The sequence below is a fragment of the Tribolium madens genome, unplaced genomic scaffold (assembly GCF_015345945.1).
Source record: "Tribolium madens isolate multiple individuals breed KSU strain unplaced genomic scaffold, Tmad_KSU_1.1 Scaffold_91;HRSCAF=231;Tcas5.2_LG7, whole genome shotgun sequence".
NCBI lineage: Eukaryota > Metazoa > Arthropoda > Insecta > Coleoptera > Tenebrionidae > Tribolium > Tribolium madens.
In genome coordinates this window covers 11,126,329-11,154,184 of record NW_025401063.1, presented here as the reverse complement: position 1 = coordinate 11,154,184, position 27,856 = coordinate 11,126,329, and the positions used below count along the sequence as shown (strand labels likewise).

Sequence of the window (27,856 nt, the reverse complement as noted above, 5' to 3'; positions counted from 1 at the left end):
ATTTATCCTAATTTGGTCGTATGTGTCTCACTCGTGTAGGTGGTATATTTTTTATAGGTTATAGTGCTGTAAAATAGAATTATGTTGTTCCTCGGCTGCATCGAAGATTTAGCGTAATTTATCGTAAATTCCAGAACATAGCATTAATTATTTAATACGGGCAGACAACAAAACGCTTTCGACTGGTATTTGCAAATTATAACTTAATCAACTTTAAAGCATATCGGGCCCAACGGAGCCACCCGTAAAAACAATAAAGTGAGTTCGGCCGAGTGTATTAATCTCCTTTATCATTTATCTTCAAGTTTCCCATGTCATATCATTATAAAACTTTGTAGTAATTTTAAACTGTCATAACCAGGTGCCTTTTCATGTATTCATAAGGAAAAACTTTTTCAACTTTCCTAACTTTTTCAAATAATTTTTTAAAGAAAGCATGAGCTGCTTATAATGTATGTGAGCAATTATTCGCAATATATTCCGAAATTCTCGACTAGAAATGGAAATTAAATCGTTGTTGGAGTTGAAAACTTCAAGAATACTTTTTCTTTTGCCTTAGTAATAAACTGCTTATATTTGCTTAATACCTTTATAAAACGCCAGCTTATAACAGTAGGAGTTGGATAAAGATCGAAACACCCAATCCTTTCAAAACACAGAACTCTTACACTACAAATATGTGTTCTGCTTTAGACAGCTAAAAATAAATTCTTTGCATAAAACTTACACCGCAATACCAAAATGCCCTGTCCAAAATTTGACGCAGCATGACTGGGATCTAACACAAATCCAGCCTGACATCACTATTCACATACAGCGTTGTTTACAAGAGGGGTATTATTGTTGTATTTTTTAAATTAGAAATCAAAGTAAGTTGGATAGATTTTTTAGAAAAATCAGATTGGTAGATATCCTGTAAAATTAAAAAGTTAAGTTAATGTATAAAGTGTTCGGTTTGTAAACATGCGTCCAAAACTTTTTTCGAATTGACACAGATTTTTTGATTTAATGTTAATATGACAAGCCTTATCACAAACATCGCGGGTTCAATTATAATTATTTTCATAATTTGAAATCAAAAAATTGTTGTAATGTGTATAATGGGTTGCGTAAAAAAATCAGAAGTACCCATCCATGGACCTAATAATATACAGGGCTTTCATTTCAAAAAGAGCCAGTCTCAATAACTATTGCTATTGAGACTATTGAGTAAATATATTTTGAAGCACAAACAGGTCGACTAGGATCTTGAGGGGGAAGTTCAAAACTAACATTAGGTACATTTTAGGTTTCATCCCTTACTTTAAAATTTTAAATGGCACTCCCCACTTTTTAAAACATTTTTGGAAAGGGAAATATGAGCGTATCTAAATGTCGAAAAAAAATTTTTGTCGATTCGTTTTTTAGTTAGAGGTGGTTTAAGTTTTGAAATTTTTAGTCCTAGTAGCCTTTGATTCAACTCAATTAAATTTAAATAAAAAATATATTGATGACGTGTCTCCTTGCCACGTTTACATCGCGATTTTTTTGAGGGTAGGTTCAATATCTATAAGTTACGAGTAGAAGTTGTTTATTGGTGAAAGTGTTGTTTTGTACGATTCTTTGCAAATGCATTTAAAATCTAATCTAATAGATTGGAAATGACTTTCTACATGCAGTGTATTCATACATCATGTCAAAATTTTATGTTTTTCAATGTTTTTGGATATAACATCTAAAACTCGCAATCTTTAGTGTACTTCACTATAAAATCGATTTTCTAAAGTGGGAAGAAAACGGATACAAAATCGGTATTTCATAAACAGCGGGATTCATCAACATAAGCATGGACAAAATTTTATACATTAAGTTTTTTTAAGGGTTTAAACTATAGACGATCCCATGTATTCCTCCAGGTAAGAAAAAAGAAAAAGTTGAAATTCAAGACGTTTACAAAACAAAAGTGTATCTTATTCTGATCTTATAACAACCAGAAAATTACTTATAATAATGCGTCGATTTCAATTTGTACCTACTGTTAATTACTTCATTAAATAATGGACTTCTTAAAACCGCTCATATTTACCTCAAATATCTCAAATAAGCACAATTTTATTTACAGAGTGTGGTTTGTATCATAGCATATACAATATGTAAAGTACTAAAACAGCATTTGAAAAGTTTTTTACTATAAGATTGGCCCCGTTTTTTTTATAGAATAAATAAAGGATGACGGGGGGCTAATTTTAATTACTTCGATTTTTTACACTAACACCGATGCAATATGCCTGATTTCATGAAAGTTACTTAATCGTAAGGAATTATTAAAAGAAACTAATGAGACGCAGAACAAAAAACACAACAAAAGCAATAAATCAACCAATAAATAAAAAATATTAATAAATTATACCAAAAAGACTTTCAACAACGACAATAATTTTCCTGTCAATGTCAAATTAATAAATTCACTCGAACATGGCATTTAAGTGGTGTACTTGAAATGCATACCAGGTGAATTAAAAGTATGGAACCAAGCGTTTTTTTCGTAAACTAAGCACTTTACGAAAACAATAATTAGTGTAGCGTAAAGTACAATTAAAATGTGACGATTTATCAAGAATAACATTTTTCGAAATTTCTTTAAATTTTCGAGTTCCCAAAAAAAAATTTCTTTTTAATGGCAACCCACCATGGTAATTTTTTTAATTAAAGATTATGATCTAAAAATGACTTCTAATTAAATAAAATTGTTTTTTAGCAAGTACTTTTTTTTTTAATTAATTGTTAAAGTTGCATTCCGAGCTCATCACGAATATTTTCCGAACTTAACCGAAGTGGTTGTTTCATGCATTTCATCATGGGAGAGCCGCTGATTTCTATGCAGGTGCTTTGGGGTGGTTTCAAATGGACTAAAAATGGAAGAAAATGATTTGTTATTAGATTTTTTGATCCATCCGGAACCACCCCAAAGCACCTGCACAAAAACGGTTTCTCCAACGACCAAAGTCATGAAACGACCCCCTCGTTCAAGTTCGGAAAATCTTCGTGATGGGTTCGGAACGCAACTTTAACAATTTATTAAAAAAAAGTAGGACTGGCTAAAAAACAATTCTGTTTAATTAGAGGTCATTTTTAGATCATAATCTTTAATTAAAAAAATTAACATGGTGGGTTGTCATTAATAAATTTTTTTTTCCACAACTCGAAAACTAAAAGAAATTTCGAAAAATGTTATTCTTGATAAATCGTCACATTTTAATTGTACTTTACGCTACACTAATAATTTTTTTCGTAAAGAGCTTAGTTTACGAAAAAAAACGCTTGGTTCCATACTTTTTATTCACCTGGTATGTAAATTAATGTTCAAGACTACCATCCTTAAAGACCCTTTAATTGTTTCAATTACATTGTGATGGAATTTTTTTATTTCACTTTTGTATTGGCAATGAAAAAATGAAATTGATGACGCACAAGACTACCGTGGTGAATGGTGAATACGACTACAGTTAAAATAGTACCTTCATGTACACATCTCACGAATCACACTGTATATTTATAACTTTATTCTCATTTGGCTGTGGTAGGACTAAATGCCCTTTATGGACGCCGAAATGGGCCACCCACATAACTTCGTCCTCGACGACAGTTTTTGAGGTAGCAAAAAATAATTAAAATTAACAACGTAATCAACATAGGGTGGCAAACAAAAATTTTTGTCATTATTGATAAGATTAAATTTATTCTGAATGACATTAATGACACTCTTTGTGTGAATTGGCTTTAGAAATAAAGATACATTTAGACTGCATCTACTTGATGCACAGTATCATTAATATGAAACAACTATAGCCACAAACCTGGTGAATTTACCAACTCTATTGATTAATTAATTTGGTATCGATTTCAAGCGTCGTAAAACTGCTTTTTATGTTTCTTTTTGAAGCTTCATTGTGTGGATATTAGATAATGTCAATATCATTAATCACTTCCACATTATTATTTAAGGATGACTGCTGGTTTTCTTTCCTCATTACCACTGCTTATCATGTCCATCATTAAATCTGAATTTTTATGTGAAAATTAACACCAAGAATTAAGCTAATACCGTTTTTGTTGGAAAAAATCTCAATTTTTGAATCAAATTATTCAAAATGTCATGTCAAATAATGTCAATTAATGCAAGTAGTCTTTCGAATTAACGGCTTTTAACGGCCTAGGTTGTTATCGTTGCCAAAACAAGCATGAAGACAGTACGGATATGATCAAATAACAATCACCTATATTACTTATGACATCAGAATATTATAAAACTTTGAAGATTTATTGCAGAAGGATAATTGTAAAGCAATATTAACCAAGTAGCAGTTACTACATGTTTACGGCAATTTTATGTTTACGTTTTGATACTTCTTCACAATCTCGGCTGTAAAATGTCGTGGTAAAGCAATGCAATCAAAATGGGATATTTCTCTGCATTTGCAAATGCATTATTGTGTTTTAGTTTACATTTAAATTAATGGAATGTGATTAAACTACAAAATAGGCAGCTCGTTTGAAATTGGCTTTGGTTCGTTACTATGTCGTTTTGCTTAATCGATGAAATTTGTGTGGTTTTATAGAGAAATTTAAGCCGACGGTTTACGACAAAAAGTGCTTTAGGGGACATTTTTTGCTCATAAAATATTTAGTTTTATTTGAAGTATTTTTACCAATGCAAAAAATATTTGTAATTTATTTATTCTAATTGTGTTTTGACTCAATTGAACGAAACGTAAAAGAAACAAAGTTAGTCAAAACATGCCTGTTGGCAAAACACAATGTTGTCTTAACAAATTGGCAAAGGTATAAATTGAAAACGAGCCAAAAAATATGCAAGCGTTAACGCAATTTCGTTACCTTTTTTTAATGCTGCGGTTCCTAATTTCCGTCACAGAATAACTAGACGTCGAACGGAGTTCCTTAAAGATGCATTTTACGATCAAAGTAAATATTTTAAATGTAACTCAGAAAAATGAAACAATGAGAAGGTTGAAATGCGAGCAAAATAAATTAACTTTTTTTCGATTTTCTGTTCGATCTCATTTTGGTGGAAAGTCCGTTTCGTTTCCGTGCAGGACGTGTTCCCATCAATTTTCTTATCTCGGTTAAGATGGGGGAAAGTAATACGTTCCACCAGGCCATCATCCACCCATAATATGTAACTTAGAAGCACTCCAAATAATGCGATTTTTACCATTTGGAGGCTTCTTTCCCGTCGCAACGTCATTCTCAATAGTTATTAGGATCACGAAAGTTCTATAAAATCAGACACATGTGAGGCAGGTAAAAACGTACGTAGCAATCGTAAATTTATTTTATGAGCGTTTTGCCAGGCATTGAAGGCGGCATAATGATGATGATGATGAATACAAAACCTTTCGTCCTGCGAAAGTTATTTATCTTGCGTTTTCTTGCGTATTTTTTACGAATTTGCTCTGTGGGAACACCGTGACGGGCCATATCTAAAAATCGAACCAAAAAGAACAAAATTTAAAAGAAAAAGCTCCCTTAGTGTCCATGAGATAAATAGATAACGACAAACACCAAGTTTAAGTCCGAGCCATACACAAGTAATTGCATTTTCGATTTTAAACATTCGTCGAAGCCTTTAATTTACTTTTATCGGCGTCTAGGGTGTCCTTTTTCAGTCGCATATATTTTGTTTACTGCCTAGTATCGCATTGTTGTTGCTTCTGCTTCTTTTACGATCTGGGGCTTTTCCGCCTCTCTCGCTCTCTAAATTTATTATGAAATCTCTTCGAGAAAAAATCTCCTGATTGAGCATTATTAAAACTTTTTACTCTGCCGGCACGCTCAAGGATCACTTTTTTATTAAGCTAAAATTGAAGTTCAACTCATCGGAGATTTCGACATTATAAGAAACGAATTACACAAAAGTTTGCATTCGTGTTTTTGAATTTGTTTTTTGGGAATTTCTTGAATTGATCTTGTTACGCGAGCCGTTTCATTTCGACGCAAAATTTGCGAAATTTACAGCATCGTAAATCTGAAATTATGACCGAAAGGAATATTTTTGGTTTAATGTCTGCAACATTGGAGCTATTATGACAGTCGCGCCTGCAGATTTCTACAACGATGCTCTGAAACCTGAAGAATTTGTACACTGTATTTTATTATTTTTTTTTCTTATCGCTGCTGTTTATTTTTGCTAAAATGAATTCTTTGGGATTGCTTACTATATGACAACTAAATAAATACTAGATCAAAAGACAAGAAATAATGGTTCTGTTTTAAATTATTGAGTCAGCAAATAAAATTAATTGATGACCGACCTTTTTGATAAAATTTGCAGTCGATAGAATACTGAGCCTCCTCCGTATTTTTTTATGTAAAACCATAAAATAATATTGAAATTAAAGGAATTTTTTAACAGTGACTTATCTGAAATTGAAAACTCGCGACTTTATATCCAAATTATAATATTTATATTTCTCTTCACGTTATATTCATAGTGGCTCAATTTGTTTGCTGGAAATCAATTATCTGAATATTTTAAAGCAATTAGTAAATACGCTTTTATTAATAATTCGTTCAGCACATTAATTCATCGTTTTGGTCTCTGCGCTGCCAATAAGTGATTAATTGGGAAATTTAATAAACATGGTGGAAGACTGATCTAATTAGAGTCCGAATTCGCTGTGTACGAAGCCGACAGTATTAAATTGTTCGATAAAAGTTAATCCGGCGAGCCCACAACTCAATTTAAAGTTGTACAAAATACCCAAATCTATCGAATAAATGTAAATCAGTGCCGAATTAGCATGGATAGAAGGGATGAAGGCAATGTAACGAGTTTAGGGGCAGCGAGGGATTACAAGAAGATGTTGTGTTGACCGATGTATGAGAGGAGCGAACGTATCCGACGTTTATGCGTTCCAATCACGCACGTATGGCAGGGATTACCGTTTTCGACCGGTCGCTTGTTGGATCAATTCTGTTTCCTGCCTGCCAGGCCAGGCCGGGGATTTCCGCAACTTCCGCTTATGTGTTTGCTTTACAACACATCCAGATAAATAATCGACCATATATGACTTATTAACACACCGTGGAAGAGCTGAACTCGCAAGAGACCAGGGCTGTGTTAATGCAACTGGGAAATGAGCGACTTTTCTCGAATTTAAGTGGATTTCGGCAAGGATTTTCCGTGACCAGTGATATAAGCAGAAGATTGAACATCCACTGCACGAATTTTTGTACGAGTTGATGCTTCCATTATCAGAACAGTTAAAATGACACTTTTTCAGTCATTAGTCATTAAATAAAAGAAGGCAAATGTGAGGACACATAATTTGCATCGTAATATTTATTTAGGAATGAAATAAAGTTTACTGTAAGTTTTACAAGAGAAATTGGGAACATATCAACATCATAAAAATAAAAAAACTTTTATAAGTTTTCAATAACTTTCAAACTGAGGGTGATTCCTACTTTTATCCCTACCACCATCCCCACTCTTGAGGCGTGGCGACAGGTTATAAATTACTGCATTGGCAGCAAAAACGTAGAATTTCTTTCCTACTTAAAAACTTAACAATTAGGTTTATGTATTTTTATTAATAAAATAAAATTAGGTATTGTTTTATTTTATTTCATTTTAACGCCTAATTCCGACAAGAGCAACTTTTTTGTTTAACTTAATTTGCTATCGAATGTTGCTCAAATTTCCAATTAACTGAAGAATAGCGTGCGTTAAAACTTCTTGCGTTTGTATCGACAATCACGCGAATGTAAACCTTCCTTGCTGCCAGAAAACGTAATTAATAATTTTGAAAGGCACTCTTCACAACTATTAAGATTGTAAACTCGTGTCATAATGACCACACAAAAAACGATCCATAAAAGTCTTACACATTTGATTTATTTTACGAGTTGCAAGTAGCTGACCTTTTATAGATCTCAGCAAATAACGAGAAACGTTCCAAATTCTTAGTTTTTACTCTTACTTCCTTTATAAAGTGTACAAGTTGGAAAATTTATTAAAAGAATAATACATTATTTTACTAAAAAGTTTTCTCAGTGTTTGGAATTTTAGAATACATCGCAACTTTTATAATTTTTATTTTTGTTATTTTGGTATCGTTTGTTATTCGCCGAGCCGTTAAGACTTTGGTCTTAAACGAGGATTTAAACTTCAGGCGATAGTTACCATAAGCCTGCTAAAGCTTAAGTCCCCACAGAGATATACTACATTTATTAAATTATAAACTGCAATTTATCATTAAAAAAGATTCAGAATGGAGGCAATAATTAACCCATTGTAACATTTGACTTTACAAGATAACAGTTTTCTCGAAACCAGGTAACTGAGACAGCTTCAATTGATCAATGTTTCAAAGCTGACGCCTTAAATATTTGATAGCCTATCTTGTTTCAGAGTAGAAATCATTTTTTTGATCCGGATGGAAACTGGTAATTACGTTAGAATTTGATGGGGTGGACTTAATAAGAACGCATTAGTTTAAGACTGTTTGTAATAAAAAAGAAAGTCAAATCACCTTACGAGCTCCATAAAAGATAAAAGATAGAGTACCTAATTACATTTTGATATAAAAGGCATTTCTGCAATAAAACAAACGAAAGCTTTCTCCTTGTTATAATACTTTTTCAGATAAGATAGGACATAAAGGGACACTCTTAAGAAACAAATAATTAACCTATCTCTTTCTATAAATTTAATAGCATACTTCCGGGCACGTTTTCGAGGGGGTGACTTTTATTATATTCATAATTAAAGCTTCTTACATAAAGCAAGATGCTAAAAGGAATTGTAGATTAGAACTGCCACGTGATGTTACAGACTCGAAGAGAATAATGTTTCCTCGATATTGAAAATATTTTTACTTAAAAACTAGTAGTGAGTTTTTTTAGCCTTCAAAGTTCTGATTGATAAAGGATACGAGTACCTATATTTATTGCGATAATCTTTTCATCACGTTTATGAAAGTGAGTAAGTGCAGAAAATCAAAAAAATTGTAAACTGTTTTTCTTTAATGAAAAATAACTAAGTGGTTTGTTTACACAAAAAGAAACAAACCAAATTTCACTGCTCGTAAATACAAACAAATTTTAGGTCACTGCATAAACAGACTTTGAGTCCATTGTTTTGTTGCTTTTCTTTGATATCTAAATATAGAGTTCTTTGCTGTTGTCTGTAAACAATTAGCAGGAATTAGAACGGAGGTGTTTCTGTTTTATATCAATTCAACAGTTGGGAGGAATATGGGAAAAAACATGGCTTTCGGCCATCTGGTATTTTTTATAAAACATCTTAAAAATTTAAACATTCTCTTGGCTTTCACCCACATGAAATATTTTTTACTGCAAAAAAGTTCGGCATCTTCAATTACAAGCATGGAATGAATTTAAGATTTTATCCCTTATTTGAATTCTTGCGTGGGCTTTTATGCAAACTGCAAATGTTAGGACATAAACAAATTTTTCTATTACTGGTGTAAATAATTTTATTTTAATCGCATTCTTGTCGTCACTTCCTTTCAACCCGTATGTAAACTGTTCCAATCTTTCAACAGCACTTCTGCATGTTTTAACTCTAATTATGTCAAGAATTCTGTTTATTATTATCTATAGAAAACTTAGTACAAAAAATTTGTAACTAGTTATTCCGTATTCAGTTTCTGTTTGCTTTAAAATATACATGAAGTGTTTTGTTTTGAAAGTACAATACTCAACGGCATTGTAAAAAGTTGAAATTGGAAGTAGAAACGAATAATTTATTTGGTATAGGGAAACTTTGATGTTGCGGTTTCAAGCAAGTCTCTCAAGAAGTTTAAAATTTTTAATTATTTCCATTATGGTAATACTTTAAGAACAATTTTTTGTGGCACTGCAACTTTTAACCGTTCCATTGTGAATTAAAAGTCTCAAATTTGTGATAAACACAAGAATAAAAATTATTAATTTCAAGTGAATGTATCTTTTAAAATCCACTTTTATAAAATTAGATTTGTTTTTGTATAACGCAAAGCTCATATGAGTTGGTTTATCAAAGACCTCTCCGAAAGCATTTGCCAGCGGTGTAAAGTTTGTCGTGACGATACAAGCTTTTGTATAGGTAATAATGGAAGCTTCCATACAGTTGGCATTAAATAGCTATCATAAAGCTGAAATAAAATAGCTTTGAAAGGTTACTTAATTTTGCTAAGTATTTTTGCGAATCACTTGTATAGTAAAACTATGATCTATTTCGCGTGTAAATCCGGCAAGTGGCACTAACGCAAGTAAGGTTTGCTACTCGGATTTCCAACACTAAATTATTGTCGTTAAGATCTTTTCCAAATAAGGATAAGGATAAGGAAAGTCGTGTGATGTTCACACCAGATTTTTTTCATTACCAACTTAAAAGTGAAATAAAAAATTCTATCACAATGTAAATTAAACAATTGAAGGGTCTCTAAAGAAGGTAGTCTTGAACATTAATTTACATACAGGGACATTTTTTTATTAGTATACATAGCCCTATGTATACTTTTAAAAAAAACGAGTCAATTTCATAGGGTAGGCGACCAACATTTCAAGCTTTTAGAGGGTAGTAAATATTAAAATATTCAAAACTAAAATTTTGTGTCAAGTTTGTTAAGTGTCAGTATTGAAACTTAAAGCGTAGCTTTAAAAAGTTAATACCATTTATGATACCCATGTACACCGAAGTGAATCGGGAGACATAGTCCCATCGCATAGCCCCCATGATCGCCAGACTTGGCACCTAACGATTTTTTTCTTTGGGAGTATTTAAAAATAAAAATTTATACTAATGTTCCAATGCAAAATTTAGAAGAGCTGAAAGAACGTATTCGTACAGAATGTAATAATATAGATCCTGAATTTATCGGGAATGCAGTGGCGGGGTTTTCAAAATCGCTTGGGTTATTGTTTGGAACTGCAAAGAAAGCATTTTGAACACTTGCTTTCATTATTACATATTTTTCATGTTTTGATGGGTTCTATTTTTTTAATTAATATTTAATTACATTTACTTTGTTATTTTTACAAGTTTGTGATATTAAAGCCTTTGCAATATTGGTTGCCTATATCTAGACTAACCGCTAATCGTAATTGCCATAGCAACATTGAAATTGGCCCGGTTTTTTTAAAAGTATACATAGTAGAGCAAGAGCCTGCGGTCGCCAGACCTTAGTCATTTTTAAAAGCTGAAAATTTGCCAGCGCATACTACCAACACAGGTAGAAACGATGGGCAAGTATGAAGTTTGGGTCGTCATGGCTTTGGGAGATAACAGGTAGCAAAGAAGTAAAAAATGTTAACTTAAAATTATCAAATAAAAAGCGTAATTTTTTTATATTATCTTCGGAATAATATTAGAAATCACCTCATCCACTGCCAGACACTTAATATAGTGGCAACCCCTTGTCGGACACCCTTAAACTTTAATAAATTGTAATTCTTTTAAAAACTGAATTTTATACATGTTACTTGGACAACTATTAGAAGATGTTTTCTCTCAGTAACCAGACAGTTTCGACAGTTTTACCCCCGACCAGACAAACATATAGGGTAGCTATAGGCCTCCCATGATGATACTTTCAAAACTGAATCATATTTATTTTACTTAAAACTTAGAACTTAGCACTTAGAACTGTCAAAACTGTCTGGCTAATGGGAAAACATCTTCTAATAGTTACCCAAGAAACATGTATAAAATCCAGCTTTTACACTATAACGTAAGTACAGTTACAATTTATTAAAGTTTAAGGGTGTCTGACTAGGGGTTGCCACGAAGTTAAGTGTCTGGCAATGGATGAGGTGATTTCTAATATTATTCTGAAGAAAATATAAAAAATTACGCATTTTTATTTGATAATTTTAAGTTAACATTTTTACTTCTTTGCTACCTGTTACCTCCCAAAGCCACGATGACCCAAACTTCATACTTGCCCATTGTTCCTACCTGTGTTGGAAGTATGCGCTGACAAATTTTCATCTTTTATAAAATGACGAAGGTCTGGCGACCGCGGGCTCGTAAACTATAGGGCTATGTATACTAATAAAAAAATACCCCTGTATGAAAAGTGTTTTTTTAAATGGAAATGCCTTAACGTTGGCACCACTAGTAAATTCATTCATGGTAATTTTAATAAAGGAAGTTGGCAGTTCCGGTTTTGTGAATTAATTTGTCATTAAACGTCAACACAAAAAATTATCTAGGAATATTTAGAGACGAACCACCAAAAAAGGAACAAATACGGTACCGCTAACAGTTTTTAGAAATATGGAAACGAATAGTTGACAAGCAGGAAGTTAGAAAAAGGGCCCGTTGCAATTTGTAATGCAGGTTTGCTAAACATTCTCAATTTTTAGCAAGAAATTGACAAGAATATAAAATAAACGTGAATGAGAAAGAACCTCGGAAAGAACGCAATTAAATTAGTGTCTGGTGCATCGTTTTTGAGGAACGAGTTGAAAATGTAACAATTTTGAGACTAAAGCTGAAGAAGGATTATAAAATGCATTAACTTTGAGCTCATTTCAAAAAATTACATAAAATTTATTGCCGTTCATCATAATACTTATTAAAAATTATGTCACAATGTAAATTGAAACAATTAACGGGTATCTAAGGATGGTGGCCTTGAACATTAATTTACATACAGGGTGAATATAAAGCATGGAACCAAGCGGTTTTATTTTTAATCATTTGCCTCCAGAAAATAATAATTAATATAAATTAACGTAATATAAAAAATCTGATCGTATTTTCCGAACGAAATTTTGTTTTGTTTTTGAGTTATACGATTTTTTTTGTCAAAATTGCAATTTATGTGAAAAAATTTTTTTGAAAAAATTAAATATAAAGCAGATAGTTGTAATCCTTAGAGTATAGCTTTTATGAGAAAAATGATTTTATAGTGGGTTGCCATTTAAAAAAATTATTTTTGTTGTAGAACTCAAAAACAAAAGGAAATTTCGAAAAATTTTATTCTTGTTAAATCATCACATTTTTATAGTACTTTATCACTCATCAATTAGTTTTTTCAAAAAATAAATAGTTTAAGGAAAAAACGTTTGGTTCCATACTTTTTATTCACCTGGTATGTACTTCAACTACACCACTTAAATGCCATGTTCGAGTCACGGCCAACTGTATCTATCTCCACTTCGTTCCGATATAATATATATATTATCCTTTACTTATTCTACAAAAAATAGGGCCAATCTTAAAAAAACATTCAAATGCTGTTTTGTACTTTACATATTGTGTCTGCTATGGCACAAACCACACTCTGTAAATAAAATTGTAATGATTTGATTTATTTGAGGTAAATATGACCGTTGTTTAAGAAGCCTATTATTTAATGAAGTAATTAACAGTACAAACTTAAATCGACGTATTATTATGACTCTCCCATAAGTAACTTTCTGGTTTTCATAAGATCAGAATAAAAGCTTCTTAACGTTTATTGTTTGTTTTCGACGGATGTAAGATGCAACTTTGTTTTGTAGACATCTTGAATTTGAACTTTTTCTTTTTTCTTACCTGGAAGAATGCATATGATCATCTTCTAGGTATAGTTTTAAACACTTAAAAAAACTCAATGTAAGAAATTACTTGTCCACGCTCCTTATGTTTATGATGATTTCTATTTATGAAATACCGATTTTGCATCCGTTTTTTTCTCAACTTACCCACTATTCTTTAGAAAATCGGTTTTATACTGACTAAAAATTCCGAGTTTTAGATACAACATCCAAAAACATTGGAAAACATAATGATGTATCTAATGAATGTAGAACGTCATTTCCAATCTATTCAATAAACGATTTCTAACTCGTAGATATTGAACCTAACGTCAAAAAAATGTAAACGTGGTGAGGATGACGCACTGGTCAACCCCCGTGATTTTTCCCATTCTATTGTAAGTTAACAAGAGGTCGATGTAGCTAATGACCCAAATGTGACATTGACAACAAACAATTTGTAATTCTATTATAAGATCATTTTATCGGTTTTTACGAAATTCGGTGTTAGCCAAACTTTTGCTTACAAGTAATAGGAAAAGTTTGTAGCCATCTGGCCGATGAGTTATAAGTTGCGGATTAAGTACTCACAATTTTAATGGAATTATGTTTTCCAGTGGTTACTCATTTAAACGAATTATCTTTTTATCTGGAGAGACTGGGAATTAATGTAGTTCACTAATGACAAAAAAGCTCTAATTTTATTTAAACGAATAGGAGAATCAGCTGTTGTAACCGTTGAATACGTTTGCTTTCAATGGAATTGCACGTTTGAATTTATTTATAATTAACGCAAAGGAAAGGAAAACAAAGGGAACTAACTATACAAGCAGAGGCAATCATGCGCGCTATTTTAATTAGAGATTTTTCCCACAACATTTTGCTAAATGTGCAGGCGCTAGTCCGACTCACTGCGTGAACAATAATGACATTTTGCTGAATGTGATGCAGCGCACGGGATCAAAGCTTCAAAACAGCTTTAGCTTGTTTTCAGCATTTGAATAATTGCACGAGGTTTTCCATTTATTAAATTTCTTGGGGTTATATTTCATCGGGTTTAATCTTTTTTTTTCGGTATCGTTTTGTTTTATTGACGGGTGCTACATCAACGTCGACATCCTACAAAAAATTTTGAATATATTTTATGATCAAAATTTGTCACTTTGTCTTGAAATATTTTTTATTAAATAAATATTTTATTGTGACAATGCAGTCACGTTTGTCAACAACAGGAAACAAAGCTTTCTCTTTAACTGCAACTTGAAAAGAATGTAGGATTTTTTCTTAAATTCTGATGATTTGTGGGCAAAGTTGTAACGGTGCGCCACTCGATATGAATATAATACAGCTCTCTTGAAATTAAGAAGTTGGTTAAACCCTGGAGTTTTCGCTTGGAACGTGACGAACATCGACGCAAATTTTCTTGCGATAAAGTCATTATAGTTAGCAGCGAATTTTCCACATCACTAATTCGTACTCGCGAACAGTTTAATTGGCCAAAAATGTAGTCCTCCGCACAAAGGATGTGCAAGTTGTCATTAGATAAGGTGGAGAAAGTGGCAAAACGTTCGATACTCGACGATGCGGTTCGGGCGTTTCTCGAGTAATTGGAATAAAAGTGCGTACATTTGGCGCAAATAAGTGAGAAGAGAATAACAAGTTGAAAAGACTTGCAATAAGTGGAAAGTCAACTTGATTAAATTCTGCACTTGCTCTGACATTTCTGATGATTGATGTTTTCAGATAAACAAACGGACTTGGCAGGGAATAAAATAAGAAAGCGATATTAGATGAGAAAGCAATAAAGCACAGAGATCTTTTATTAAAAGTTTTTGCGGCTTAGAGTTTTTTAATAAACGCGTTTTTTGTTTGAGTACTAGAGCTCGACGACACCTCATGACTAATAATGAGAAATTTTGAAGCTGACGAAAGAAAACGACAACAGTATAATGACAGATTGGTTTAGCCAGGCTTAATTCAGACCTTTTATTACTCTGCCAAATTAAGGTTTTTTTTCACAATTTCATTTTATTAACAAATCTAGTTCTGAAATATTTTTGTACTTCATTCCATTGATTTTGCATAAGGGCAAATATTTGAACTTAATAGAATGTAAATTGGCACTGCGCCGTTATCTTAACTGACTTAAAACTTGATCTCGTCCTGAATTCCTTCAGCTTTTCTTGAATTATCTTGTCAAAAACAAGAGGAAACCTATACGAGTTGAGAAAAATGCAAATTCCATATCCTGAACTTTCGAAATCTCATAAACCACCTAACGAGTTTAATATTACTTCATGTTGGGATACAAGATCACTATCGTGTTAAATGTATTTTAGAAATCCGCGTCTATGACTCCCAGTGCAATGTTACAATCATCAGAAAGGGTTCGTGGGGCATAAACTTTTCCAATTACAATGTTTACAAAGTAAGCAATTTAGATAATCTGTTTGCTGATCGATATTAGGGTTAGGTGTTGCTGGCTTTTCAGAATATTAAATTTACTAATTACAAAGTTCAATTCTGAATCGAATCGACCGGATATTTATTGTTTTCTCAACGTCTTACGCCTCCGGCTCGCGTATGAAATATTTGTTCTTTTTTTCTAGAAAATCTAGCATTAGGCGACGTACGAGTTATTCGATTAAAGCTATTTATTCGGAAAATCCATGAAAATTCATTTTCTAACGTACACTGGAGCGATTTAATAATTTATTTCGGCTTCCTCCTTGTTTGTTTTTCAGTAAATCCATTACCGAAATTATTCTCTTCGACGGTGCTCCGGCTGGATATTATTTTTTAAAAATACACGAGTAGAATCGAGATGAGAAATCTTGTTTAGAAACAACATCAACACACGACGATGTGCCTATAAAAATTCATGCCGACGTTAAACATTTTTAAGAAAATAATATTTCTGCTGTATAAGGAATTTTTTTCACTTTTTACCGCAAAATTCACTAGGAACAATTTCTAACTAAAAAATTCAACATTTATTAGTATCATTAAATAGACATAAAAAATGACAAATGTCAAAAAATTAATGTCAAAATTTTTTGACAGATAGAATTTTTTGAACATTTTTTCCATATTCCTGGTATCTTATCTTGCTTGAAATTTTTTTCTCGGGCGCCATATCTGACACACCCTGTATTAGAATCACAATACTGATTCAACAGGTTTCAAACCTTCTTTCTTATAAGAATATAAGTTTTTATCAACCTTTATCACTTACGTAAATAGCAATGTACTTCATCGCTTCTGCTTTTCCTTTTGTGATTCTTTTTGGTTAATAACATTAGCCGGAAAAGCAGAAAAGCCTTGGTAAAATTCATAGTGGATTTTCCTCTCTCCCTTTAAAACTCATGACAATAGTAAACCATTTCCTTGATTATTTGTATGAGAATTATTCATGGACGTTTCCATTTTTGCTTTCTCCACAATGACGTTCAATTCGTGGCTTCGTCTAGCCATTTTAATCGTTCACCTTTGTTTTCTAACATAGGAATAATTGTTACAGTTCCAATGGTGGAAGTTCAAGGAGTATTAAATAAAAAGAAGGGCCTTCCCTGTGATATAAATCCGAAGGAACGAGATGACGCCGTCGCTATGGTGCTATGGTTCAAGGAGACCATCGGCGAACCTCTTTACAGGTTAGTGGATTATATTCGAGACTATATACAGCGTGATCCAGGGATGCGTGGAACCTCTATAACTTTTTTAAGCTATCAAGCTATCGACTTGATTTTTTTTAAATGGTAGGTCCGATAATAAAGCACATTAGAAAAATATTTTTATTTAATACCGGATCTTTGAAAATAAGATACACCACTAAGTTGTGTTTTTTAAATGAAAACCCCCAATTTACATTACATTTTTGAATTCTCCACTAAATTGTCGATGTAACTCACCCAGTTTCTTAGAATTATCTGCAATAGTTTTTGACTTATATCAATTTATGTTAAAATATGGTCGTGCATAAATCCACAGAAATATTCATAATTTTAGAACCATTTAAGATAACGTAACGAACTTTTTTCCAGTCGATTCTTTAAGTTTTACCGCATCTTCTGAGAGAAAGGCAAACTCGGAGTCGATGTTCCATCGCCTACTACGATTTGTTGAAAATGACAAATTACAAATTCCAATAATTCGACTTTTTCAAATACAACACCCTTTATTTTATTGCATCGTTGCATAGCATTTTTTTTGAGCTTTTTGCCAATATATAGTTTGTGGGATTTACTTTGTAAAATTTGTGAGATTTTTGCAAATAAAAAATGTAGATTTTTTTCGAAAAAAAAATGGAATCTAGTAGGCCGCTGTCGTAAAATTTGACGGAAGCCTTCCATTTCACTGATGGAGCAACGCTTGCTAGAGTTCAGAGCTCATTTGCTAAAAAAAAACTATAGCAGCTTGTGTAGAACATGATGGTAACCTATTTGAGCACTTTCTATAAGTAGCCTTTTCTCAAAATTTTTACATTGTTTCCTGTCTTCCTTTTCTGTTTCTGTAGAGATTATTAAAATTGCTTCTTTTTGATTTACTCCTGTTTCTGTTACAATTTTATTTTGTTGAAACATATTCTTTTTAGAATTGTATGGATGTGTCAATCTAAAATATAAAGTGTAAGTGATCCACAATGAAAGAATCTGTTGGCAATTATGACTTTAATTTTTAAAGGTAACCGTTAGAGTACGCTTTTGATTAACAAAAATTCAACAATCTTGAAGGGTTGTAGGTCAAGTATTTGTCAGTCAAAACCGTGTCCGGTTGCAGTGTTTCAAATTATTAACAAAAATACTTTCAAATCTATTACAACAGACAGTCTTTTTGGATAACTTCGTGTTTTTGAAATGTGCTTCATTATGGGATCTATTGTTTAAAAAAACCCAAGTCGATAGCTTGGATAGAAAAAAGTTTTGGAGCTTGCACGCACCTCTAGGTCACCCTGTACAATATATCTGTCTCTGCTGTCACAATCACAAAGTCTCTTTGAAAAACAGGAGTATAAATCAGCGCTTGCTTCATAAACTATTTCTATACAACGTTGAGAATTTTACGATGCATTTATTCAGCTGAGATTGGGCTAGATCGATGGATTACGACTCTAAAAACGGCCACGCTGAATTATCCCAATATAATTGTAGCCTGTTTTGCTCTAGCAAACAGTTAATACTCGAATAAAATGATGTAGAGCAATTTTGGCGCAAATGAATTTCATTTGTGCACTGTTTTATTTTACTGCAGTGTGTGTGGTTAAATAAATGAGTTATCTCTGAGAGTAAATCAAACATTCAATTCGCAATTCGCTTTAGTCTTATCAGTGTAATTTGATCAAATGGTGTAGTGGTGGTTAGTCTTCAAAATTTTCGAAAAATTTGTTTTTGTGTTTAGATGATCTCTTTTAATAAAGTCTTTTCTTTGCGTCTGTTTTGAGCCAAATAAATTTATCCTTGACGGTTGTGCACGTATTAGTTTTTCGAGCAGAGTTATGAATGTGGAGCAGTCTTTCGCTGCGTCATAAAACTCTTGTGAGTTCACTATTATTACCACTAAAGTTAATTTGTGCACGTTGGTGATCTTAAAGTAACGTGGGAATTGTCACTTGCATTTTAGTATGAAATAAATGAGAGGATAACTAAGTCGGGAAAGGTTTATTTTGACAGTAGAAGGAACGAGAGAGCTCTTGAGACTAAATAGAGGTGCAACGATTTTCCTAAACCGAGATAAAACGTGATGGACGAAAAAGGAGACCTAAAAAGCTAATCCGATCAGTTGGGAAATTTTATGTCTGTTGTTTCGACCCTTCGCTATTAATAGAGCACTTTCGGGGGTATTTTTACGTGGATACTAATTGTGTGTCAGCCTCGTGATAAATTTACGAGTGACAAACGTTTTCATTACAACGTTAGTTGAACATTAAGGCTTGAAAAAGCTTTTATTGTCTTGCCAAGACTGGTTGGAACGAAGTAATGAATATTCATTCCCGTATAAAAGCCGATCTTGAGTTTTCAAGGGGTAGGTAGTGGTTTTAATAGAACACTTAAATCAAGTTAAAGGACAAGAGAGTTCACAAGGAATATGAACGTTTCGCGACTAGCTTTACTTGAACCTGAGATTACGACCGTTTGACTCACATTTACGGCCTTTGAGCCAAGACAAATATCACACCAAAAATGCTTACCTACTTGTTGCTAAAATTCTTAAAAATTTAATGAAAACGAGTTCACCGCAAAAGATTTTTCTTAAAGACTTGCTAAAAGTTTTAAATGTCATAAATGCAAGTAATCTAATCTAATATATATATATAGTGGTTTGTGGTATCCTTAAGATTTAAAGTTTTAATCGAAAAAATTTATGTCAAAGATTAGATTACTTTTACATTTATAAACATCGGAATTAATGTTATGGAAACAGCACTATAGATAAATGCTGCTGGCCTATGAATAAAATTTTAATATACAAAGAAGTGTTGCATTAATTTTAACAACAAATAACAAATGTAAACCAGATAAAAACCAACAATTTTTGAACAAATACGTATATCTGCTAGCTACTTTTAATTTAAAAGTTGAACAATATTAATATTAATAACAAAGCAAATAGCATGTTACGGAAACTTGTTTGTTTATTGTTTTTGTACCTATATTTTTGTAAAATTATTTGTATAGTTTCAAGCTAATATTATATTTTTATGAATGTTGACGTGTAGGTATATTTATAATTGTAATTAAATTTAAATTGAAAATGATTTTTTTATTCTGTATATTATTTTATGTCCAAAATACATCTTCAGACGGTTCTACTTATCCATATGTATGAGTACTTGTAAGTAGTGCTACAGTTTTAATAATACACAAGTTTTCAAACTTTTACGTTAGGTGGACCTTTTCAAAAGTCTAAAATTGATTGTAATCTTGATTAGGGTGTTTTAGGACACAGAATGAATGAAACTATTAAATTTGTTGCGACGTTTCGATACTTTATTGTATCATCTTCAGGAGAAGAATTTTTGTTGGTTAAACACGTGAGGCATGGCACAGTCAAGGAAGAACTGAGAGTTCAGTTCATTATTTAATCAAGTTTCAACATTTCAAGGACAAGTAGGTACAACGAAATAGCGAATTGATTTTGTGCAAAACTCTTTTTTTTTTAATTTTTGATGGTTTAAAGTGAATTGTACTTTAATTTTTTTCAAAATACAAAACAAGATTTCATTTATTCTTGTTAATGTCAACTTAAATTATGTGTAATGTGTATGTCATTGCATCGCTCAATTTTTTACAAATTTTAGTGACAATTCCATTAAACTTTCAATCAAATCGTGAATTTCATTTAGAAAATTAAGTCCGGCAACATCTGCTTAAACCCTTCAAACTAGTTAGCAATTTCCTTAAGCAACACATTGCGATTGATTTAATCTTCAATCGCAGTTTTTTTCTCTTGTTTTTCTTTTCCATCCGCCCGCTGCAGGCTCTACACTCTCATCAGTATTCAAAATCTGTGATAATCTCATACACTTAGAACTTAAATTACCCTCTGAAAGAAAATATCGATTTAGCGCAACCATAAACGTAAAGAATTGCAGATACGTTTTATGCGCAGTCATCCCATTCAAAAGACTCGCGGGACTAAATACACTTCTATTCTTTTGTATCGACACGATTTCTCCCTATAACTGCATTCAGATGTGCTTTTTTACGCTGCAAAGCGTACTTTTAATTAAAACTTGCATGAATATGGCACTTAATATCATATTTTTGTCCCTCAGAAGCCATTCATTTGCATTTAGCTTGAATCAAATATCGAATTTTGTTGAAAAATTCTCTTCATCTTATTGGAACTTAAAAAATAAATGAAGATTGTACTTTAATAGTTTTGGAGCAAATGAGAGAAATTAAGATAATGCTTCTTTTTATTTTTCTTGGAAAGTTTTTAATTAGTGGTTTTAAACTTAATCATTTCCAAACATTTCTAGGAGTATAATTGGTCAAATTGACTGTAATTTTACAATAACTGACACTTTACTAAATTTCGGTTACTTGAATAAGCTTCCAGTGGCAATTAGAGAGGAATAAAGAAGTTGAACACGCGATTTTAAGGCGTTTGACTTGAGAAAACCGAAAGGGTACATTACGTAAATTGTTCGTGCGGTATTGAATGTAATTTTAGAGTGTTATAATAGTCACTTTATAATTATAATATAAAATTTTCAGTAAAATAGACTTGCCACAAATAACTTGTTCTTTTCAGTGCCGACTGCACTTTAATAATTTTATAAAACTAAATTTATTACTTCTTCATACTTGAAGACAAAGTCGTATTTTGTTCTTACTTTTTTGATTTTAATCTCAATTGTAAAAATGTTTTATTACATCTGTTTCAAATGGTTAAGAGACATGAAATACGCAATATTTAAAATTCTTTACTCGTGTATTTCAATTGACGCACAACATGTTATAGCTAAGCACCGAATCAAGTTTTTGTGTATTTTTGGATGGAGATATCAATCAATCTATTTAAGGTTAAGGGTGTGTGTGAGTTTTGCGGAAGTCGTTGTTCCGCACCGGCGCTTCCCTCCAAGGATCCCTATACTTAACTTGAGCGTGTTTACGAAATTTCGGCTGATTTATGCGCTAATTTTTTTTTCAGTTTCGACGTGAGGGCTCGACAGTTCAGTCAGGCAAAATATTGGTCGTCACCACATGTTTTCGGAGACAGGGCGTATTTTCGGCACACCACGTCACCTGCAACATTAGAAATTGCATCGATTCAACTTTCAGACGAAGGAATTTATCGATGTCGAGTCGATTTTAAAAACTCACCCACCAGAAATAGTAAAGTCAACTTCACTGTTATCGGTAAGTGGAATATGAGAGAGGTTTAATTTGGAATTGGATTACGACGATGTTCGGGGATAATAAGGATCAGATCTCGTACTTGGTTTCAATAAAATAATGAAGGAATTTAATACACTTAGATTCTTCAAGATAGTTCCAGATGCCATGCCGGCGCAGAAAATTTCAAGCAAAATTAAAATGTTTTCCCAGTATTCGTTAGTTGGAAAGATATTAAAAACTTTGTGTAAAAATTTTATCAGTGCTTTTATGACCTAAAATATTAGCATGCACCGGGGAAAATTGAAATAAATATTTCAAAATAAAGGTTTGAGATTAATTTCAAAATTTTTAAATACAGATTTACATTTTTAAAAAAGAAAAACTTTCCACGTTTTTACAAGCTTTAATTTTTAATTTCTGATTTTTTCTTAATTACCTAGTTATAATAATAGAATTAAGAGGTTCCGACTGAAAAATTTTAAAATTGTTTAATAATAAAGGAAGTTGGCAGTTTTGGTTTTTGACTTAATTTGAAAACAAAGTCATTAAATGTCAGCAAAAAATGGTCTAAGAAAATTTAGAGGCAAAAGCACTAAAACAGGGACAAATTTGGTACCGCTAACAGGTTTTGGAAACTTGAAGATGAATAGTGTACAAGCAGAATTCAGAAAAAAAACCGTTAAAATTTAGATGCAATTTGTAGTGCAGATTTGCTAAACATTTTTAGCAAGACATTGACGAAAATACAAAATTAACAAGAATGAGAAAGAACCCAATTGAATTAGTGTATCTGGTTGCACCGTTTTTGAGGAACGAATTGAAAAAGTACACTACTCCAAAAAATTAAAGCTACAAAAATTTTTCCTAAATTTTTTGATGATATTTGAAAGGCTGTAATTCATCTAAAAATTGTCGTATCAAGATTAAAAAAAAACATTTGGAAGCTTTAAGTTTCTAGTCTTGGGATCTTTTGGCATTTTTTTTTTCTGTGCTACGGTTACCACGCAATCCTAAGTAATATCGTGAGGAGAGAAAATTCTAAATTTTTTTGTTTTTGTTTTTGGTCCACGGACGTCGGGGTTTGTTTTTAGTTAAGTCAATGCATGGGCTGGATAGTATGTTCACCTTTAATATGCTTTTTTAATATTCTCTTTACTTCAATTTGTCGCTAAGATATCTGACTTTAAATGAAAAAGGATCCTTTTGTCTTTGATTATCGATACCTCAGCAACCAATGACCACAGAGAGAATATAAGAATAATAGTAAATATTGAAGAAAAATATTTTTTTCTTTCATTTTTTGAAGTAGTGTAATAATTAACTTAAGCTGAATTTATAACATGCATCAATTTCACAAAAACGTCTTTTTTATAGTGAAGGCAATTTCACTTTTGGATTCGACTTCAGCAGAAAATTTTACGTAAAAATTAGATTTCAAAAATTGTGTGTTTTCGAGTCCGGACGAACTTCTTAAATAAACGTCTTTCGAGGTGCCTGCGCCCCGACTAAAAATTACTGGGAATTTATTGCTAATCGTTCTAATACCTGCATATATCTTTTGTAAAATAACTTTTTTCTCTATAGACATCTTTTTTCTTTAAAGTTTCTGAAGCAAAAAGCTTATTTCTGCCTACAACATTGTACTTGCAGTGTGTTTCTATCAATATATTAGCACAGAATTCTGTCTAATCATTATTCATTAGGTAGTGATGCCCATTCTCAAGTATTTGATACAACGCTTTCAAAGAGCAAACAAACACACAAAATTCACCTCAATATAAAAACCATATTATTTTAACAAAAAGCAAAGAAAATTTTTGGTAATGGAAATAAGATGCTATCTTCAAAATTTTAATTTGATGATTTTTATTTTAAAAAGTTAAAAAAACAGTTAAGTGTTTAATACTCGTGTCAAAACAATAATTGACAAACTAAGGGTGGGTTTACAGAAAGTGGATTAAAACAAAATTAAGTTAATCGCGATTAACTTCAAAATCCTGATATCTTATTGTCAAAATTAAAATGTCAAAATTTAACCAATCACGTAACGAATCAAATTTAATTCCAATAAATATTTAATTCGGTTTCTATAAACATAAATCCAACCTAAATTTTTGAAAATATGGTAAATTTCAGATCAAAATATTGTAATAACTCAATATACCTAGTATCAGAGGAAATAAAATTAAGAAAAGATACCTAATCAATGAGTACAAATTGACTTTATACCCTGCTATCTTTCTTCAAGCTGTAGACAACTTTTAACTTTTAATATTACTCTAGGCGTATTTATAGACACGTAACATTACGAGAAGGATTGTTTTTAACATCATTATCTGATCATTTTAATAATATTTAACACAATTTGTTTAATGATGTCTAGGTACTTTTGTGTATAGATGATTTATAATTTTTTGACATGTGTAGTAAAAATGGTGGATGCGCCGGGATAGCATTATGTTAAGCTTTGGTTTTATAAATTTATAGTTAAATTTACCTTAAACAGAAAACATGTTATTTCATTTCTTGCACAAAAATATTATTAACTTCATAGGACACTGTAAATCTACAGGTGTTCCGTTTTTATTGTTACAAATTTAAATAGATGATAATTGATAAATACATGATGGTTTATAAGGGAGCTACACCCCTATAAAGGGTGCGTTTTTTTAAATATTTAACAATATTTCAGAATAGATAAAATTAGAAAATTTGGTACAGCTGGTAACTTTTATACACCTAAACGAATTCCAAGATGAAATGTCGAAATTTTTAATCAGGGGCATCTTAAACGGTAAAACGAATTTAGTTTTTAATTTATACTTGTATGCTGTTTATGCTCTGTAACATAAATTTTAAAACTGATTTTACTCAAAATTGGTAAATTGTATCGGAAAATCGTTAGAGACTTTTTTTATGAAAAAAATTCAGAATTTTGTTGCTGTAAGCGGCAAGAAACTACAGGCAAAATAGTAAAAAGTACTTTTTTCCCTAAGCCTACCTAGTTTAGGAAGCCCCTGATTAGAAATTTTAACATTTTATCTTTGTTTAGGTGTATAAAGGTTACCATCTGTAACAAATTTTGTAATTTTATCTATAATGATTTCGGAAATATTGGAAAAACTCTTTGAAAGGGCATAGCTCCCCTACGTAGCATCTTTCGATACATGTTCATAGGAAACTTTTGTGTTAAAATTGAATATTCTATCTCCTGTTTAAATTTGTAACAATGAAAACGGAACACACTGTACATAGTTAAAATTATAAATGAGAATGAGAGTTGAAAGTCATTTTATTAAAAAAAAGAGTAGAACACAAGAATAAATATGTATCGTACAATGTTACAATTGATCATAATGTAACATTTTTAAAAAGATTATTTAATAAACACATCTAAAATTTAAATATTCATATTATGTAAAGTCTAAAATGCATTTCATCTGTCATATAATTGTGGAAAAGAAATAAATATCTGACTATCGATTTATCAAATGTAGAACACCAAAATAAATATGTATCGTACTATGTTACAATCGACAATGTAACATTTTTAATAAGATTATTTAATAAACACATCTAAAATTTAAATATTCATATTATGTTAAGTCTGAAATGCATTTCATCTGTCATATAATAGTGGAAAAGAAATAAATATCTGACTAGCGATTTATCAAATTTTGTTTAATGTTTATAGGTATGTATAACAATTTGGTACGTGTATTTTATACCTTGCAGTGAAATTTTTTGTAAATTCTATGCAAAGTATGTAAATATGTTTTAATTTTTTTTGTATTAGTAATTGTTTTAGCACATTTTTAGAATAAGAGTACGAATCACATTCACATTTAAATTTTACCATTTTATTACGAGTATTCTGCTCTAGGATGTTTCATTTAAATGAACAAATAACACGTAAAAATTTCATTCTGTTGCTATTGCATGTTTACTTTATTCAATTAAACCAAATGAGTCTTTGTAGTTTTATTAAAATAATGATTTCACTGAAAATTTCTTGACTTTGTTTGGAATATTTTAGGGAAGTTTCAAAATTGTTGAAAGCTTTTTGTGTCAGCTTAGCACATACTCTAAAACTTCGACAGTTTGTCAGTTGCGTGTAAAATTCATTAGTGGTGCGTCTGAATAACTTATTTGGTTCTGCTGCGTGAGAGATTTATGAAAGAATTTTTGACTTCTGAAAATCTCGACAAGACAGAACTAACATCTTTGCCGTTAATTCGAAACGAATTAATATGTAGAATTACGAGTCTGTATAGGATTAAAGCTCGCTAACAAACTTGTAGGTTAAACATCTCAAATTCAAAAACGCTCAACAATGTCTAGGGAGCGCAAAGAGCTGTATTTGCATATCTAATTTACATGATTACATTTACGTGTTGAGCAGATGACGGAATTGCGGCTCGCAGACAAGAGAAATGCACCATCTGGATTAATCAACACGTGAAGAGGTAAACTTTTACCATTCTGCGTTTATCTATTGTGTTATTAAATTTTATTGCCAAGGCTTAAATTAAACTTGACAAAGATGGGATATTTTTAATAATTTTTTTTGTGAATCGGCTTAATGGCGTGTAGTGTGGTTGCGAACCATAAATCTCGAGTGTTTTTAATATTTTTTAAAGTTTTTAATCTTTGGACGTAAAAAAAACGGAAAAACCAAGACGGCATTTATCAAATGTCAAGGGATATAAAATGACAATTTGGTTTTTTTGGTTTATTGATATTGACGTCTGGGTGATTTGAGATAAGGGGAAATGCTAACAACGTCTTGTTTCATAAAAACTAATGACTCTAAGTATTGTATAAGGCGAATAATTGTAGTTTCATTTGACGAGTAGCCGCTAGTTGAGCATTACATCTCTTGTAATCACGAAATCATTACTCGGGGGTGCTTTATCAAGTTTATCTGTGAATTTTCCTTCCCTGTACTTTATTAATGCGTAATGTTTTTCAAGGAGATAATGTAATCATAACTTAATAAAAGCTTTCTTAAGGAAGTAAAGATGAAAGTTAAAAGAAAAGTGTTAAAATTTCCTTAATTAAGGTCTGTTGAACAAACAAAGTTACAAGAAAATTCATTAGTTATTTAAAGAAAAGTCGTATTACTCCTTTAATGCAAACACCTTTTTGTGTGAGCTTCGAAATTAAAAATAAATAAGGCTAAAACCACATTCCGACCTCAAGATGAAATTATTACCCGACTTATGTTTTGTTTCCAACTTCTTCGGAATGTTTAATTAACATTCTCGGAAATTATGAAAATTACAGCGATTTTGGCTATAATTTAGGCTTTATGAAAATATTAATTAAACTATACGTTGCTTTCTGCTTTTGACAATTTATACCGACTTGACGATTGATTTTCATACCTAGACAAGTCAAATCACGCCATTTGGAGTTGCTTGGAATCTTGTAATTAAATACCGAGACTAACAAAGCCACAGACTTATTAATTGTTTCGC

General features: G+C 31.5%; 1 protein-coding gene across 1 annotated transcript in view; it reads left to right on the top strand.

Annotated features, from left to right (window-relative positions):
* LOC123011527 (hemicentin-2) overlaps positions 1–27,856 on the top strand; it is a 125,428-nt gene that overhangs the window by 66,777 nt on the left and 30,795 nt on the right. The window contains exons 2-3 of the mRNA XM_044408995.1: positions 17,054–17,186; positions 22,189–22,397. Of these exons, the coding sequence (XP_044264930.1) occupies positions 17,054–17,186; positions 22,189–22,397 (342 nt within the window). The remainder of the gene's footprint in view (positions 1–17,053; positions 17,187–22,188; positions 22,398–27,856) is intronic.